Source organism: Acartia tonsa, chromosome 10, assembly GCF_053477335.1.
Source record: "Acartia tonsa isolate MP-2025a chromosome 10, ASM5347733v1, whole genome shotgun sequence".
Lineage (NCBI taxonomy): Eukaryota > Metazoa > Arthropoda > Copepoda > Calanoida > Acartiidae > Acartia > Acartia tonsa.
This window is the reverse complement of record NC_137269.1, coordinates 36308054-36324445: the sequence shown is the minus strand read 5'-3', so window position 1 is coordinate 36324445 and position 16392 is coordinate 36308054. Positions and strand designations below refer to the sequence as shown.

The following is a 16392-nucleotide window of genomic DNA, read 5'->3' as shown; positions in this document are numbered from 1 at the left end:
ATAACATGAAAATATTTCTCCTTTTTTCTACATAATACATTTACTGGTATGTTTCATTCTTAGCTTACAGACAACGCCTTTCTTTGTAAAATAGACTAGTTGCTTCGCTCCTAGTCTCTAGGGAGCGTGGGGGAAGTTAAAGATATATGCCTAAAACCACCCTTAGGAAATTGAACTATAAAGCTTTCCTGAAGAGTTCAACCCACTTGACTAACAATTTCTGAGATATTAAGAATCTTCAGACAAATAAACCTTAAGTATTAATTTACATCATAGGATATTTACAAATAAATGTTCAAAAAATCGATATTTGTAAAATATTATCTTTACCTGATAAGCGTCGTATTGTTCCCTGAGCTGAACATATTTATTCTTGTATTCTGTACATAATTCCTCCGACACTGATTTACCATGTTCGAGTCTCGTCTTTTCTTTGGTAATTACCGAGATCTTATGTGTCAATATTTCTATCTGGTTGTTGAGAATATTAACAGATTTTTCATGAGCTGAATTTGTGTCATGTTTTTCAGCCAGAAGTTTGGATACTTCAGTTTGCAGTAGTTGTTTGGTTTTTGAGTCTTCTTGGAGTTTGGTTATGCTGGCTTTTAAGTTTACAATTTCTGATTCGCATGATTTTTTCTCCCTAAACAATGAGAGAAAATTATAAAAAATCATTTTTATTCATTTACATCCATTTTTTTAATTTAAAATCTTTTTTTTACAATATCATATTAGGTACAATAATAAAGCAATTTTTAGAGGACTGAGAGAGAGGGGGAGGGAGAGAAAGAGAGAGAGGTGAGAGCAAGAAAGAGAGGGTTGAAAAAGAAGCAAAAAAATAGTCTTCCTTACTCAATTAATTCTTACTAGCGGCTACGCCCCTAGAGGCCTCTAGTGGCACTTTGAATGTTTTTGTTTGTTAAAGTCTCTACGATAATTTTTTACTTACGATACCTCTTTATTTGACTTCGAAGTCTCCCATACATTTTTAAATTTTTTGACATTTTTGTCATTTCTCTTGGGAGGGTGGTGGTACCCTCCCCTATAATAGTTATAAACCTTCCCGGGACCCATGAGAATCTACCCTGTTAAGGAGAACCCGATCGGTTCAGCGGTTAGCGAGATCCTTCGGTACAGACAGACACACAAACAAACATCCTGTTACTTTAGTATAAGGATTTATCTAATGTGAATATAATATAAAATGAGAGTAATTCGCGTTACAAATGGAAAAACACACAGACAGGGCTACCCCTAGAGTAGCTTCGCAAATAGAATCCGAATGTACCAACCTTGCAAGAGCATTATACTCCATCTCCAAAGATTCTGTCATTAGTTTCTTTTCCTCTAATTTAGCAACCTGACTTCTGAGGTTGGATAAGGTTCTGCCCATTTCATCTCTTTCCTAAAATTAAAAGAATGACAACAATGGATGTAGAATATACTTGGATATTATGACAGGGGAAAAATTGTCGTCAATTTAGGTTGCTATTTCCCCTGTCATTTATTGGTTAGTTCGTTCATACAGTAGGAGGGGAGGGGATGGGGTAAATGGGTGGGGGAGCTAGTTATTTTTATTTGGCACGCTACAAGCTTCACTTTGTAAAAGAACATGAAATCTGGATTAAAACCATATAGATAATAATACATCAATTATTAAAGCATAATTAAAAGCATAGCTCAACAAATCAGACCAACTAATGCAAATTAACAAAGGAAAAAGTAGGTTGCGGTTAAAATCCATAAAGTTGTTTGTTTTAAGGCTTAAAAACAGTAGTAGAACGATAATATTCACTAAATATGTGTATTCCTTATTGAAAAGAACTATAGACAAAAACAAATTTTTTAATTAAAAAAATGGTTTTAAAAATTAAATCGAAAAAATCATCAAATGCTTTGTAAATGTCAAACTTACAATAATAACAAAATTGACAATAAAAAATATTGGTACGAGTTTCAAAAATTACAAATAATGCCAATTATTTCAGGGATATCCATTTTTTAAAACATTATTTGATTGTCCATGGTAATTCTACGTATCATAGGTAATATGTTAAAAATTAATTTTTGGCAGCTTGACATTAGCAAAGCTTTCCGTGAATTTTTCAGGTTTTATTAACGACTTTAAGGTATCGTTAACTTAATTTTTTTTGGTCTATAGTTCTTTTCAATCAGGAATACTCATATTTAGTGAATATTGTCGTTCTACTACTGTTTCTAAACCTTAACGGATTTTACCCGCAACCTACTTTTCCCTTAATATTAAGGGGGGGGGGGGGGGTTAATGCAACCATCTCGTAATCAATGTATAAATGGCACTTAGAATTCGAATTTTGATCTGAAAATTTGCATGAGTAATCCTTGGTAGGTCTATTTTCCCTAAATCGAACAAAAAGTTGAAAAAGTAGCGGCTAACGGCTGGCGGCTCATCCGTTTAGACATTTGTTGGGTCTTTTCAAGCGAAATCCATCACGAAACCTCTCTCCACATAATGCTTTTTTCCTATCCAAAACGTTTTCAAACGGTTCTAGCCGGAAGTTGCTGGTACTAGTAATCTAAAAAATGTTTTTTTGTATCATTTCACATGATTTAAAGCAAAAATATGTTTCAATAAGTTGATTTCTACGTAATTTATGACAGATTTGCCCTAAAAATAGCCAAAAAACGGCTGAGCCGTTAGCCGTTACTTTTTCAACTTTTTTTTCGATTTAGGGAAAATAGACCTACCAAGGATTACTCATGCAAAATTTCAGATCAAAATTCGAATTTTAAGTGCCATTTATACATTGATTACGAGAGGGTTGCATTAACCAACCCCCCCCCCCCCCTGTAATAATCAAGTATGTACCAAGCGCAGCATTCAACATCATAAAGGCAGGTTTCTCTGTAATGAGAGTTGGTGACTGTACAGTTTAAAGAAGATAGATTTGGAGACCTCCAACGGCACCAGAACCAGCTTTATAAGAAGATTTAGTACTTATATATATGTTATTTTATGTAAAGTTCCCATAAAATATCTTAAAATTGTTGTTTTGTAAAAAATCTGATATTTCTTTTTTTACACAAATTTCCCCAAAATCGGGAATTTTTATGCAGAGAAATTAAGTCCAAAAAATTCTCTCAAAAAATATTTTTTTGTCTGACAAAATCCCCCAGGAAAATTTATGCGGGAAAATTTGTCCAGGAAGTATTTGTCCTACTTATATGGAAAGAGAATAAAATGCCGCAAATTATTTTTGTGCTCTGCCCAACCAAATATTTCCAATGTGCTATTTTGCACATGTACTGTTAGTACATTGTTTATAAATTGTAATTCTTTCAAATATTATAATTTAATTCAGTATAAATCAATCTGTTCACCAGATTGGTTCTCTATTAATGAAGTGATTTTATAGTTTTAAACTGTTTTTATAGTTTTAAGTTTAATTTATTAACTATTATTATTGTAAATGTAATAATAGCTTAATGTTGTTTAGCCCTTTATTCTTCTATAATAATTGGCTATATTAATATGTTTTAAGTTAATTTTTAAAAATCTTTTACTTTTTTATATAAAGTAAAATGATTAAACTTTTAATTTTAAGTTTTATATTAATATATGTTTATGTTAATTTTAAATCTTTTACTTTTTATATAAAGTAAATTGATTAAAAAAAAAAACTTTTGATCTCAATGACTATTAAATGTAACTTCTTTTCCATAAGTCTTATATATATAAATTGATGGTATTCAGAAGTAAAATGCTATGCTACATCTAGTGATAAATCGAACACAAAGTGACACCAAGGTAAAAACATTTCCAAATAAATAATTAGTTAACACAATACATCAAAGCTAATAAATATTATTAAATAGGAGTGTTCCTTCTGTGTTCTTTTCCCAAGCACCCCAATGGAGCTGATTCCATAGGTAGTAATAATTCATAATTCATTTCATTTTTCAAACACCTAATTTGCTCTTTGCCAAGCTCACAATTACTGTGTTTAGTCAAAAGAAACCAGTTACTGTTCTCGTGCTTGGTGCCTCTTTAAGCAGAATTGGTCAAGGTGAGATGAACACATATTCTTTGAATTATTAAGAACACATCTTAACACTACCTATAATAATAATGTAAACTATTTCCAGTGGGAATGGAATAGTGGATAAAGTGGCTGGAAATTAACATTGCAAACCATACTTCCGCAGTAAGTTTGATTTTATATATTAAAGTAGCTAGTCTAAAAAATAGGAACCATCAATTTTATTTTTAACTTCTTTTCCAGTTATTAATGTTTACTAAATATTTTGTAAATTGTAAAGAATATTTAACTTAATATTTAATTTAAATATTCTAAATAGTATTTTTTATTTTAGGTAAATTGTTACCTATGTGTACATGACTGTAGTGTAACTATATTTGCAGAGATAAGTATGAACCCACACTTGTGACTTCTCAGTTACTGTTTCTTGGGCTACCTCTTCTCAGGTAGTCTTGTTCTTGTTCTTAATAGCAGCCACTCTTTTTTCACGGCTGCTACACCCCCCCTTATATTTTGCTTAAAACATTTCTGATATAATATTATATCCAGTGTGGCCACAACCAAAAAAATACTGATACTGAAGAAAAAAAAGGAAATACTGAAAATACTGAAACCTAAAATAAGAAAAAATACTGAAGAAAAAAAAGGAAATACTGAATCCTAAAATAAGAAAAAATACTGAAATACTGAACAAAAAAATACAAATACTGAATAAGTATTTTTTTTATATGATTCCTCATTTCAAAATTTCATATATCATACCTTTATAATTTGGGGGATATTTTAAAGACCTTTTAATTTTGCCTCTTAGATTTTCTTGCACCAATTAAGCATAGGCTTTATCTTTGGACTTAGAGGATAGGTTATTAGAGATAAAATCATCCTTATATGATGAATTTTCCCAAGTTTTAAGATTTTTTGGATAGGCCTCCAGGTGGTTTCTGGACAGGTAAAAAAAATAAAAATTTCTTATTTGAAGAGTTAGAGGTGAGTTTATAAAACAAAATAAGCTTCTTTTAATATATTATTTACATATTTAAAGAAAAAATTACAATCGGCCTCCAGGTTCAGGTGCTGCAGGCCTCCAGGTGGCCTCTGAACAGGTAAGAAATTAAAATTTCTAATTTGAAGAGTTAGAGGTGAGTTTATAAAACAAAATAAGCTTCTTTTATTATGTTATTTACATATTTAAAGAAAAAATTACAATCGGCCTCCAGGTTCAGGTGCTGCAGGCCTCCAAGTGGCCTCTGGACACGTAAAAATTATAATTTCTTATTTGAAGAGTTAGAGGTGAGTTTATAAAACGAAATAAGCTTCTTTTAATATAATATTTACATATTTAAAGAAAAAATTACAATCGGCCTCCAGGTTCAGGTGCTGCAGGCCTCCAGGTGGCCTCTGGACAGGTAAAAATTAAAAATTTCTTGTTTGAAGATCTAGAGTTGAGTTTATAAAACAATATAAGCGTTTTTTTAGATGTTATTTGCATATTCAAAGAAAAAATTACCATCAGCCTTCAGGTTCAGGTGCTGCAGGCCTCCAGGTGGCCTCTGGACAGGTAACAAAAATAAAAATTTCTTATTTTAACAGTCAGAGGTAAGTTTATAAAACAACATAAGCTTCTTTTAATATATTATTTAAACATTTAAAGAAAAAAATACTATCGGCCTCCAGGTTAAGGTGCTGCAGGCCTCCAGGTGGCCTCTGGACAGGTAAAAATTAAAATTTCTTATTTGAAGAGTCAGAGGTAAGTTTATAAAACAAAATAAGCTTCTTTCACTATATTATTTACATATCTAAAGAAAAAAATACAATCGGCCTCCAGGTGGCCTCTGGACAGGTAAAAATTTTAATTTTTTACCTGTCCCGAGACCACCTGGAGGCCTTCAGTACCTGAACCTGGATGATGATGGTAATTTTTTCTTCAATTATGCAAATAACATCTAAAAATACGCTTATATTGTTTTATAAACTTACCTCTAGCTCTTCAAAAAAGAAATTTATATTTTTTACCTGTACAGAGGCCACCTGGAGACCTGCAGCACCTGAACCTGGAAGCCGATGGTAATTACTTCTTCAAATGTGTAAATAACATCTAAAAATACGCTTATATTGTTTTATAAACTTGCCTCTAGCTCTTCAAATAAGAAATTTATACTTTTTACCTGTCTAAAGGCCACCTGGAGGCCTGCAGCACCTGAACCTGGAGGCCGATTGTAATTTTTTCTTTAAATATGTAAATAATATATTAAAAGAAGCTTATTTTGTTTTATAAACTCACCTCTAACTCTTCAAATAAGAAATTTAAATTTTTTACCTGTCCAGAGGCCACCTGGAGGCCTGCAGCACCTGAACCTGGAGGCCGATTGTAATTTTTTCTTTAAATATGTAAATAATATATTAAAAGAAGCTTATTTCGTTTTATAAACTCACCTCTAACTCTTCAAATAAGAAATTTTAATTTTTACCTGTCCAGAGGCCACCTGGAGGCCTGCAGCACCTGAACCTGGAGGCCAATTGTAATTTTTTCTTTAAATATGTAATTAATATATTAAAAAAGCTTATTTTGTTTAATAAAATCACCTCTAACTCTTCAAATAAGAAATTTTGATTTTTTACCTGTCCAGAGGCCACCTGGAGGCCTGCAGCACCTGAACCTGGAGGCCGATTGTAATTTTTTCTTTAAATATGTAAATAATATATTAAAAGAAGCTTATTTTGTTTTATAAACTCACCTCTAACTCTTCAAATAAGAAATTTTTTTTTTTACCTGTCCAGAAACCACCTGGAGGCCTGGAGCTCCGGAACCTGGAGGCCTATCCAAAAAATCTTAAAACTTGGGAAAATTCATTATATAAGGATGATTTTATCTCTAATAACCTATCCTCTAAGTCCAAAGATAAAGCCTATGCTTCCTGTTTACGCAAATGTGTCAAAACTCCCCCCCCCCCCCCCAAATTATTATGCTAATTATGGTTGTTGTCTATAAATTAAAATAGTATTCTATTATTACCATAAAAAAGCAAAATTAATGTACAAAGTTATAGGGTAATTCAAAGGAAAGTAAAGTGAGGTGCGAAGCGCCGAAAAAAATCTGACATCAACTACTTAAATAAACATCTTATTTATGCAAATTTTTTTGGAATTTAAGAAATAATGAAAATACTGAATCATGAAAATTTCCAAAAACTGAAAAATACTGAAGAAAATTTTCAAATACTGAATATTCAGTATTTACTGAAAATACCGAAGCCCCAATTTCCAAATACTGAAGAATACTGAAGAATTTCAGTATACTGAAGAATATGGCCACGCTGTATATCCTATCCAGAACATGACAATTAAAGTCAACAATGTGAAAATTTTTTAATTCAATTACGTAAACTTATGTAGAAATAAAATACTAATTAAATAGAAAGAACAAGAGCACTCTTAAAATTCAGTTTACAAAAAAAAACATTAAATACTTTATTGTACCTAGCCAATTTAAAAAAACGAAGAAATTTGCTTAATTCAAGTTTTTTGTGATTCGAAAATTACCGGGTTAACCCCATACCGAAAATAGCCCCGCCATACCTTATCAAAATGAGACTGAAATACTCACATAAAAAAAAAAACTTTTTGAAGAACCTTACAAATAACGAGTAAGCGATGAAAATGTAAAAACTGTATGATTTTGTAACTAGATATGTCCTAATTTATCTATAACCAAATACAAGTAAATTTTTAAGAAAATGTTTTGATATACCTATTCCTAGGATTATACAAGCGTTATATTTTGTCTCAAATTTTGTTTTAATTAGAAGCAAAATTATTTAACTGTTTATGAAACATTGCAGAATCTTGAGAAATAAAACGTTTATGGGGGACGGGAGATACCCACCCCGTTCCCCATATTACTTTAGTGTAATTATAAAACGTCAAAAATTCACTTGATTTATAAAACCTAAGACAGGGGGTAATTTTTTCCCGTTTTAAACAAATCCTCTTATCAAGTCAAACTTTCATTTCATGAATAAAATTTATTTTAAAATTGAAAACAGTTCGACTTAATAAGGGCATTTAACTAAAATGTTACACACAACTTTATGGAAAATACGCGAAAAAAATGACCCACTTTATACCATGGGGCGTACAAAATAATAAGACAATATTACCTTTTCTAATGAAGCTACATGGTTCCTAAACGTATTCAACGTCTTTTCCAATGATTGTTTTTCTTTGTTGATAACAGCCAGCTGCTGTCTGGCGTTGTCTAGTTGAACAATAGCTTCGCTCTTCTCCTTTCTATACCTGTAATGAGAAAATAAATTGTTGGTTTCTTTAATATCATATCCCAAGATATGAATTTTGGCTATTTTCTAGACAAACTTTTACATAAAGTGATATAATAAACGAACATTCGATTGTGGTTTTCCTTAAATTATAAGGCAATGATCCAAAATTCTTAAGTTAAGAGTTCCGCAGTATGGCTTCGAAGCCGGTCAATATCCGCTGGATAAGAGCCGCTTCTTAGCTATACTGAAAAATCATGTATAGCAACATATTACAGACAATTTTCCACGTATATTAAAATGAAAATGATAAAATTAATGCCAGTTTTGTTAGCTCGGGCCTTCGGTCCCTCGAAGTTTTTCATTTTAATATCCATTGAAAGCTGTCTATAATATGATGCGATAAAAAACTATTATTCCTTTTCTTAATTCCCAAATGGCAATTTAAGTATATCATTAACTTCAAATAAATTTTTTTACCTTAATTCTATTTCTTGTGTTTCAGATTTAAGTTCGAGGATTTTCTGGTCTCGGCCTATAATGTTAAATCAAATTGGGTTAAGGTTTACGGGTAGCCAACCACGGATTAGGCAAAGGGAAAAAGTCCCCCCCCCCCCCCACCATTTTCTCGCTATGTCCAAAGGGAAAAAAATACTCCAAAAAAATTTATGCTTTAGTAACACAATACTCTATAACTAAGATATATCCATAAGCCCTACAGTCTTTATTGTTTACTAGCCCCTAGCCTCTAGGGGCTTTGCCACAAGAGGTATAATTACATCTTCTATTACTTACCCAGCAGAACGGATCGCAAATTTTCGCACCTACCCAGCAGGAAAAAATTTTTGCAATTAAATAACGAATTCGCAAAATTCGTAAAAAAAAAAAATGGGGGGGGGATTTTTTGGTTTTTGGAGGGGTTGGGGGTGTCCCACCCCCCAAAAAATAGCCTAAAACCACCACAGGACCAGTAGTTATATTCCCTGAAGAGTAAAATCCGATTGGTTCAGTGGTTACTGAGATCTTAAGCTTAAGACGGACGGACGGACGGACAGACAGACATCAAGCTACTTTGTATTATAGAAGATATACAAAATGCTTAGAATGAAGAATTAATACAAGAAATTTGGCTTATTTATTATAGTTGTTTTCTTACAATACCTACTAAAATTGAATTAAAGATTTTATACAAGTATAAAAGTATACTGAGAGGACCTGGAGGTCTGCAGCTCCTGAACCTGGAGGCCTATCCAAAAATCTTAAAACTGCGGGTAATTCATCATATAAGAACTATTTTATCTTTAATAACCTATCCTCTCAGTCCAAAGATAAAGCCTATACACCAGGTTTACGCAAATGTGTCAAAACTTCCCCCTCCCCATAGTTGCATTTAGGACAAACATTTTATCCATGTTTATTTACCTTTAACAGCAACTTCAAGTTCATTGATTCTGTTCTGATTCTCCTCCTGTTCACTTTGATGTTGTTGGACAGATTTCAGGGAATTAAGCTCGCTACTTTGTCGGACGTTTGTCTGCTTCACCTTTTAGATAGATAGATCAAAATTAGATAAAGGCTTATTATAAGGCTCCTTTATTAATTTAGGTTGAAGTAAGACATCTCTTATTATTATTATAAGAAAAAATGAGTAAGTTCGGATTAATTCTGTTAGTTTTAATAATCCTCTAAAATACTTTTTACATTTTTTGCATAAAGAATGTCTCAAAAAACTTTACCAAAGACTGAAAATCCTACCTTCTTAAGTTCTGTCATAAGGTCCGTGATATGGTTCTTGGCAGTATCCAAGTTTGATTGAGCCTTTGATAGTTTCTTTTCAAAATTTTTCTTATCGGCTTCAAGTTGATGGTTAGCAACCTCTAGGTTATCTTTAGCCTTCTCTACTTCAGATATTTGGACCTTCAGTTTGTCTACCTGTAGAATAACAAGAATTAGAAAAGCACTAAACATGATAACTTTTGAAAATTCTACAAAATCCACAGTAATAAGACAAGTCTTAAATAGATTTGACACAATGATAAAATGTCATGGAAATCTTTATGAAGCATTATCGGCCTATATTAAAACGATGCCATATAAATATGTTTTAACAGCAAAAAAAAACTGGTTTAGGGAATCAAATAACAATAATTAATACCTGAACGGCCAACTTTTTAGCCTTTTCGTGGAGGATACTTTTCTCTGGATCCTTGGACCCAATTTTTTCCACATAATCGTCGTCCGTTCGAGAATTAAAATTTCTGTTCTGGAGACTTCGTCGACCTAAATTGAGTACGTTCTTGTTATCTCAATCGCTGAGAGTCTGTATCATAAGATCCAGGGATAATGGATAAGACAATGGCCTATAAATTGAAGTTCATCCCCAATGATGATACACAAAATTACACCTTCTGTAGATTTAAATTAGTGGCTGAAACGTTTCGACCTCAACTTTATGAACCAACCAATCAAAATTTAATGAATTCAATCATTAAGAAAATATAATATAACTTTGTGGACTAGTGGAATTAACAGCCCATTTACCCTCTGTCTGCCTAAGATCTCCTAAAACAGTAGAAAGGTTTCCTAAGACCCCTTCCCCTCCAGAAATATTTCTATCATCTAACGTCATCTTTTGATCTATCAGTCTATCACTGCAGGGATCTAAAGGGATAAGACAATTGTCGATAAATTTATGTATATCCCCAATAATTATACCAAAAATGTCCACTCCTAAAATTATAATAAGTGGTTGAAACCTTTGGACACTCAAAAAAGGAACAAACCAATCAAAATTCATTTAAGTCCCCAAAGTTATTGAGTTATTGAACACGATATTATAAAACTTTGGGGGCTAGCGTAATAAAAAGCCCAATATCCCCTCCCTTTATGCTATCAATGTCTGTCTGTCTGTCTTTTAATTTACTCACCAAAGCTTTCCCTATCACTGACCACATCAATGCCAATCCTTCTTCTTGATTCTTCTTTGTCTGGTTCAGAAAATGAGTCATCTTCATCATTCTTGTCAAGAGTACCAATCTTATCCTTCTAATAAACCTCAGATATTTTTCTTTCTTGAATCAAATTTTGATAGTACATAATAGAAAAGGCAGTTTAAAGGATATCCAAAAAAAGAAAGAGATAGAGGGAGAGAGTTAAAAAAAAAGGGACACTTAAATAAGTAGATAAAAAAACTATAATGGGAAATAAAAGAATAAGATAAAGAAGTTGTTAATGGAGTGGAAATAAAACAGTTTATATAGTTTACTATCAAATATAAAAAGAAAGAAAGAAATATATCATCCCTGAGTAATTTTCAATGACAGAGTTGCACTTTCCTTGAAAAATGGTTTGGGTAGCCCGATCATCTTCTTATACACCCCATCATAATTAGATAATTTATCAGCTGTTTTCATTGATTGATTGGAGGATTTTTCAGCTTGAGAATTATCAGTTGTTAGTCGGCTGGGCACTGAGCTTGATCTTGGGGACTTGGCGCTCTTTTGGCTATGTCCCTTGCGTACTGGAATCCTAAATTAGGTTGTTTAATATATACAACTGGGAACATAAAAAAAAACACTTTTCTTAATTAAAGAATAGTTATGTATTGCATAGTATTATAAACAGCTTTCAGAGGATATAAAAAGTACAATTACAACATTGAAACCAGAGGTGAATTCTTTAAAAACTTTTGCCCCACTAAAATCAGTGAGGCAAACTAAAAATTTACAATACAATACAAATTTGTTTAGTGTGGCTGAGAACCAGTTATCATTCACCGAATATTAATAAGTTTTGAAGCCATACTGGCAAAAACAAATCATCAAACCTGGATCTTTTATCAGCTGAGGGGCTGGCAAATGACAGCTGCGTTGTAGTATTGCTGACAAAATCTTTAGCAGCTGACATACTGCTGCCATGTTGGGCTACAACAACAGGGCTGACAAAATTAGCAGTGGGCAAATCTTCGATAAATCCGAGGGGAGTTTTAGGACGTGTGAACACAAAACTTGAATCTTCTTTTCCATTTTTGATCCTACAATAAAAAAATCTTTGATGCATGACAATATTTTTCTACCTTTATAGTTACCACTTTCTTTATTGTAGCCTGACTACTCGTTTGATAGTATAAGTTTATTGCTAGTCTAGACTAGGATATTGTAATGTATCTTAGTAAAGCTAAACTTGTACCGCATATAAGAAGTATCTATGGGACTCAAGCCAAGATTGGCAGCAGATTTTCTTAAACTTGACAAAGGTTCTACCTGACCTGATTAAATCTGCAATGAATAATATGGAGCTAATACATGTGCGAAAGCAGATACATGTGACCGTCCTCTGGAGGCTAACCAACCAAGTATGGGACTCAAAATCTGTCAAATCATTTTCTCTTTTTGCTTTCAAATAATCTGATCAAAATACCTCGCTGGTGATGCGATGTAGAAAAACTAAGTCCTTTTAAAAGCGAAGCTTTTCTATAATTAGGGTCGGTCCGTCCGTACGTCCGTCCGAGATAGATAGCTTTTATTCGTTAATTTAGGCATGTTAGCATTGTCCTATCGATTTTAAATTTTGCATGGTGATTCCTGTAGTAGTTAGGTACGATTTAGAAAACGTGGCAACTCTTTAATCATTACCAGAATGTCCGTACGTCCATTTTAAACATGTTGATTTTTTACATTTTTAACAACTAATTTTTATGTGATCTAATTATCCGATTGTTCTGATTTTTCGTATACTGATTCCTTGGACAACAAAGGACAATATTATAAGCAAAGCCACTCTATAATCAAGTCCTAAAAATGTAAGTATGTCCATAGACATTATCCTGTATCAAGAAGTTTTTCAACAAATTTACTTACAATTTTGCTTTGACTCTTATTCATTTATATTCTGATTTTTCAGTTTTGACACTATACAAGTGTTAATGTCCGTTTGTCCTACCGTTTCAGGGCTTCGCTTTTATGGATGTTGTCATCCTTGTTTCCATAAAAAGTAGATGATTTGTTTTTTAAACTTAAGTGATTTGTTATTTCTATAGTGTTTATTCCAATTTAGTTAAATATTACTTTTAAATCTTGTTTACTTTTATAATAAGAACAGTTTTTATTTACAAACCTTTCCATGTTTTCAAGTTTTTGTACAGCTTCATCATAATTCTGTTTAATCAAAATCAACTCATTTTCTTTTGATGATAATTTTTCTTCGGCTTCTTTTCTCCTAATAAATAATAGGATTAAAGTAGATACAAAGAAGTAAATAAATGTTAAGAAACAAACAAGAAATCAAAAACTCTAAATGGGATAAATCAAAAACATTAAGTAAGCTACTCTACAATTTACTTTGTCTATCAGTCAGTCAGTAACGGTATGGTGGAAATATGATTATCTCGGCTGCTATTAAAGATAGGCAGCTAAAATTTTTAGTAAAGATCCGCATGACCTGCATGCATCTACTCTATACATTGCTTTTTTTCCGTCAGCCTGACGTTTATCATTTAACAGACAAAAAGTTTTCAGATTTCTTTGATTTTTTTACTTTAACTAAACATTTATTTTTATTTTCAAGACAACAGCAATATAACTCACTTTGTCCGTTTATCCATCAATCAGTTTTGTGCTTCGCTACTTATTGATGTTGCCATCATTGTTAAAAAATAAATTGAAGTTACCTTCTCATTGCATCTCTTAAATCAACGAGTAGTTCCTCATATTCTTTATAAATGTTTCCAGTTTCTACGCAATGGAAATTATCATTCTTGTTTTCTTCCCCTACCAAGGGTATAGCACTTGCCTGTGTAGTCAGTCATATTGGAATAAGTAAGTCACGCACTAAATTGAGTTTAATCACATGTTGAAAGACCACAAATTAACCCTTTTCAGCAGAGGTACACAAGAATCAGAGGAGGTTTGGAGCAAACTTTGTTACAAAACCCTTCCGACTTTTTAAAGTGTTTCACTGCAACAACCGTCCCAATTATATAAATAAATTATATTTTTATTTTGAAATTCTTAACAGTCCCCGCTTATGACTTTACCCCATCCCCTCCCCTGGCCATGGAGGAACTTTTTGACCAATAGTTGTTGAGTATTTAGCAACGAAAATTTACGAAAAAATTTCCATCACAATATCCACGTATCATATATCCATTCTTTGCGACTTGATTACTTTTCCAATATCCTGCCTGTGGTAGATTGAGTCTTGCTGGTAAACTTAGCAGAGAAGATGATTTGTATAGTTTATTTGTCTCCCCTCCTTCGCTATATCTTCTCTCCATCTAAATTTACAACATTTATTTAATATTTTTAACTGGCAGCTACGCCACTAGACGCCTCTAGGGGCCCTTGATTTTTTTTATACAGGGAAGTCCAGTAAGTCAAATAATAATTACGCCTAGCAGCACTTTAAATTATTGGCGATTTCTCTTGGAAGGGTGGTACTCTCCTCAAAAATATTTATAAACCATTCTAGGACCTATGAAAAGCTACATTGCTACCATATTGGGTTAGCGGTTAGCAAGATCCTTCGGTACAAAGAGACACACACAGATTCTATTACCTTATTATTAAGATTTATTTTGGTTTAGAAAGGGACCTAAGTATTTCAGGAATATACCATAGAAAGAAAGTTAATCTTTCCACTCATACTTAAAATAAAGGCTTTGGTAGCTTTGTTAATATTCAGAAAAAAGATTCTATTTATGGATATATTATTACTTGACTGTTACATCAGATTTTCATGTTTTCATCTTTTCATAAAGTGAAACTCTCAGTGGGCTAAAAATACGATACCCCCAAACAACCCCCACCCATCTTACTGGATGAACAAACTGACCACTAAGTTCCATGTTAGCAACCTAAATTAACAATGTTTCCCCTGTTATAATATCCACGTATATTATACATCAATTATCTATCTTACCTGATTTAAATCTTCGTCATTATGTTGAGTAAATGACAAGGAAACATCAGGCACAATCCATTCATCATCAAAAATTTCATCTTCGTTGTCAGTTGCCTGGGCGCCAAGATCATCTGTTAGGATGGAGCTTCCATTCAGGATTGAGGCAGTTAACAACAAGGTCTGAAAATATTTTAATGATAAGACAATCTGATATACACATGTACTAATGTACATACATCCCCACCCCAACAATGATCAACAAAATTACCTCCTTTATAGATTAAAATTGTTGGTTGAAAAGATAGGACACTTTCTGGTAAAAATCAACCAATGAATATTAATAAAAGTACTAGGCATACTAAAGGTTTGAAGACAATGACTGAGAAAAAATCTAAAACTTTAGGCAACATTATAATTTTCAGCCACCCCCCCCCCCCCCACCCCCATCCTGAATAAATAAAATATACTAATACCAGGGGAAAAAATTTGGCTGTTAATTACGCTAGTCCCCAAAGTTTTATTATAATGTTATCTTATTCGTTAGCTTTACAACTTTAGTTAGGGACTTCAGTTGAATTTAGATTGGTTGGTTAATTAAATTGAGTGTCTAGACGTTTCCAGACGTTTCAACCACTCATAATGATCTACAAGAGAGGTAACGTACATCAATTTATCGGCCATTTAGATCCCTATTCCATATGCACAAAAACAAATGTGAAATATTTTGAAACTTAAAATCTATATGAACATTTTAAATCGACCTTTCTGCTATTCAATTAATACCTGCTCAATAGAGTTCTGAATTTGGTCTTTAAGCTCAATGGACATACTGCTAATATTCAGAGTATCATCTCCACTTTCAAGCAACTAAAAATAAAAAATATGTGTTATACTTATGTCTTGGATAAATACAAGGTTATGCTTAAGTTACTTTTAGGTTTTTAAAAACTAATTGAGCTAAAATCGAAAGAGCACCCCCCCCCCCCCAATCTAAGGTTACAGCTATTAATGTTGGTGTACTTCAAAGAATTATTAATTTACTGTGATAATAATATAATCATACCTGGACCAAGAAGTGTGTAATTTCTTCTAGACGTTGTCGCAGCATATAGCATACCTCATCCCTGTTCTTTACACAGCTCCGTAGTCGGTCATATCTTAATAAAAAAAAGGTTTTTCTTTTCTTCTTAATTTACTTT

At 32.5% G+C, this 16392-nt stretch overlaps 2 protein-coding genes and 1 long non-coding RNA gene across 5 annotated transcripts in view; 1 reads left to right on the top strand and 2 right to left on the bottom strand.

The window, feature by feature from the left end:
* LOC145329997 (uncharacterized) overlaps window positions 1–16392 on the bottom strand; it is a 78032-nt gene that overhangs the window by 43893 nt on the left and 17747 nt on the right. The window lies entirely within an intron of this gene.
* LOC145329992 (uncharacterized) overlaps window positions 1–16392 on the bottom strand; it is a 33137-nt gene that overhangs the window by 3992 nt on the left and 12753 nt on the right. Inside the window, exons 19-34 of the mRNA XM_080174495.1 lie at window positions 16257–16350; window positions 15977–16060; window positions 15212–15373; window positions 14475–14567; window positions 13962–14083; window positions 13409–13510; window positions 12120–12326; window positions 11598–11821; window positions 11221–11340; window positions 10449–10573; window positions 10049–10225; window positions 9716–9836; window positions 8774–8828; window positions 8177–8312; window positions 1293–1405; window positions 331–643 (exon numbers count right to left, since the gene is read on the bottom strand). Coding sequence (XP_080030621.1) covers window positions 331–643; window positions 1293–1405; window positions 8177–8312; window positions 8774–8828; window positions 9716–9836; window positions 10049–10225; window positions 10449–10573; window positions 11221–11340; window positions 11598–11821; window positions 12120–12326; window positions 13409–13510; window positions 13962–14083; window positions 14475–14567; window positions 15212–15373; window positions 15977–16060; window positions 16257–16350 — 2248 coding nt within the window. The remainder of the gene's footprint in view (window positions 1–330; window positions 644–1292; window positions 1406–8176; window positions 8313–8773; window positions 8829–9715; window positions 9837–10048; window positions 10226–10448; window positions 10574–11220; window positions 11341–11597; window positions 11822–12119; window positions 12327–13408; window positions 13511–13961; window positions 14084–14474; window positions 14568–15211; window positions 15374–15976; window positions 16061–16256; window positions 16351–16392) is intronic.
* Window positions 3670–4517, top strand: LOC145329175 (uncharacterized). The gene is made up of 5 exons (XR_013882785.1): window positions 3670–3787; window positions 3856–3909; window positions 3988–4046; window positions 4126–4184; window positions 4354–4517. It is a non-coding gene; the product is annotated as an uncharacterized LOC145329175 (long non-coding RNA).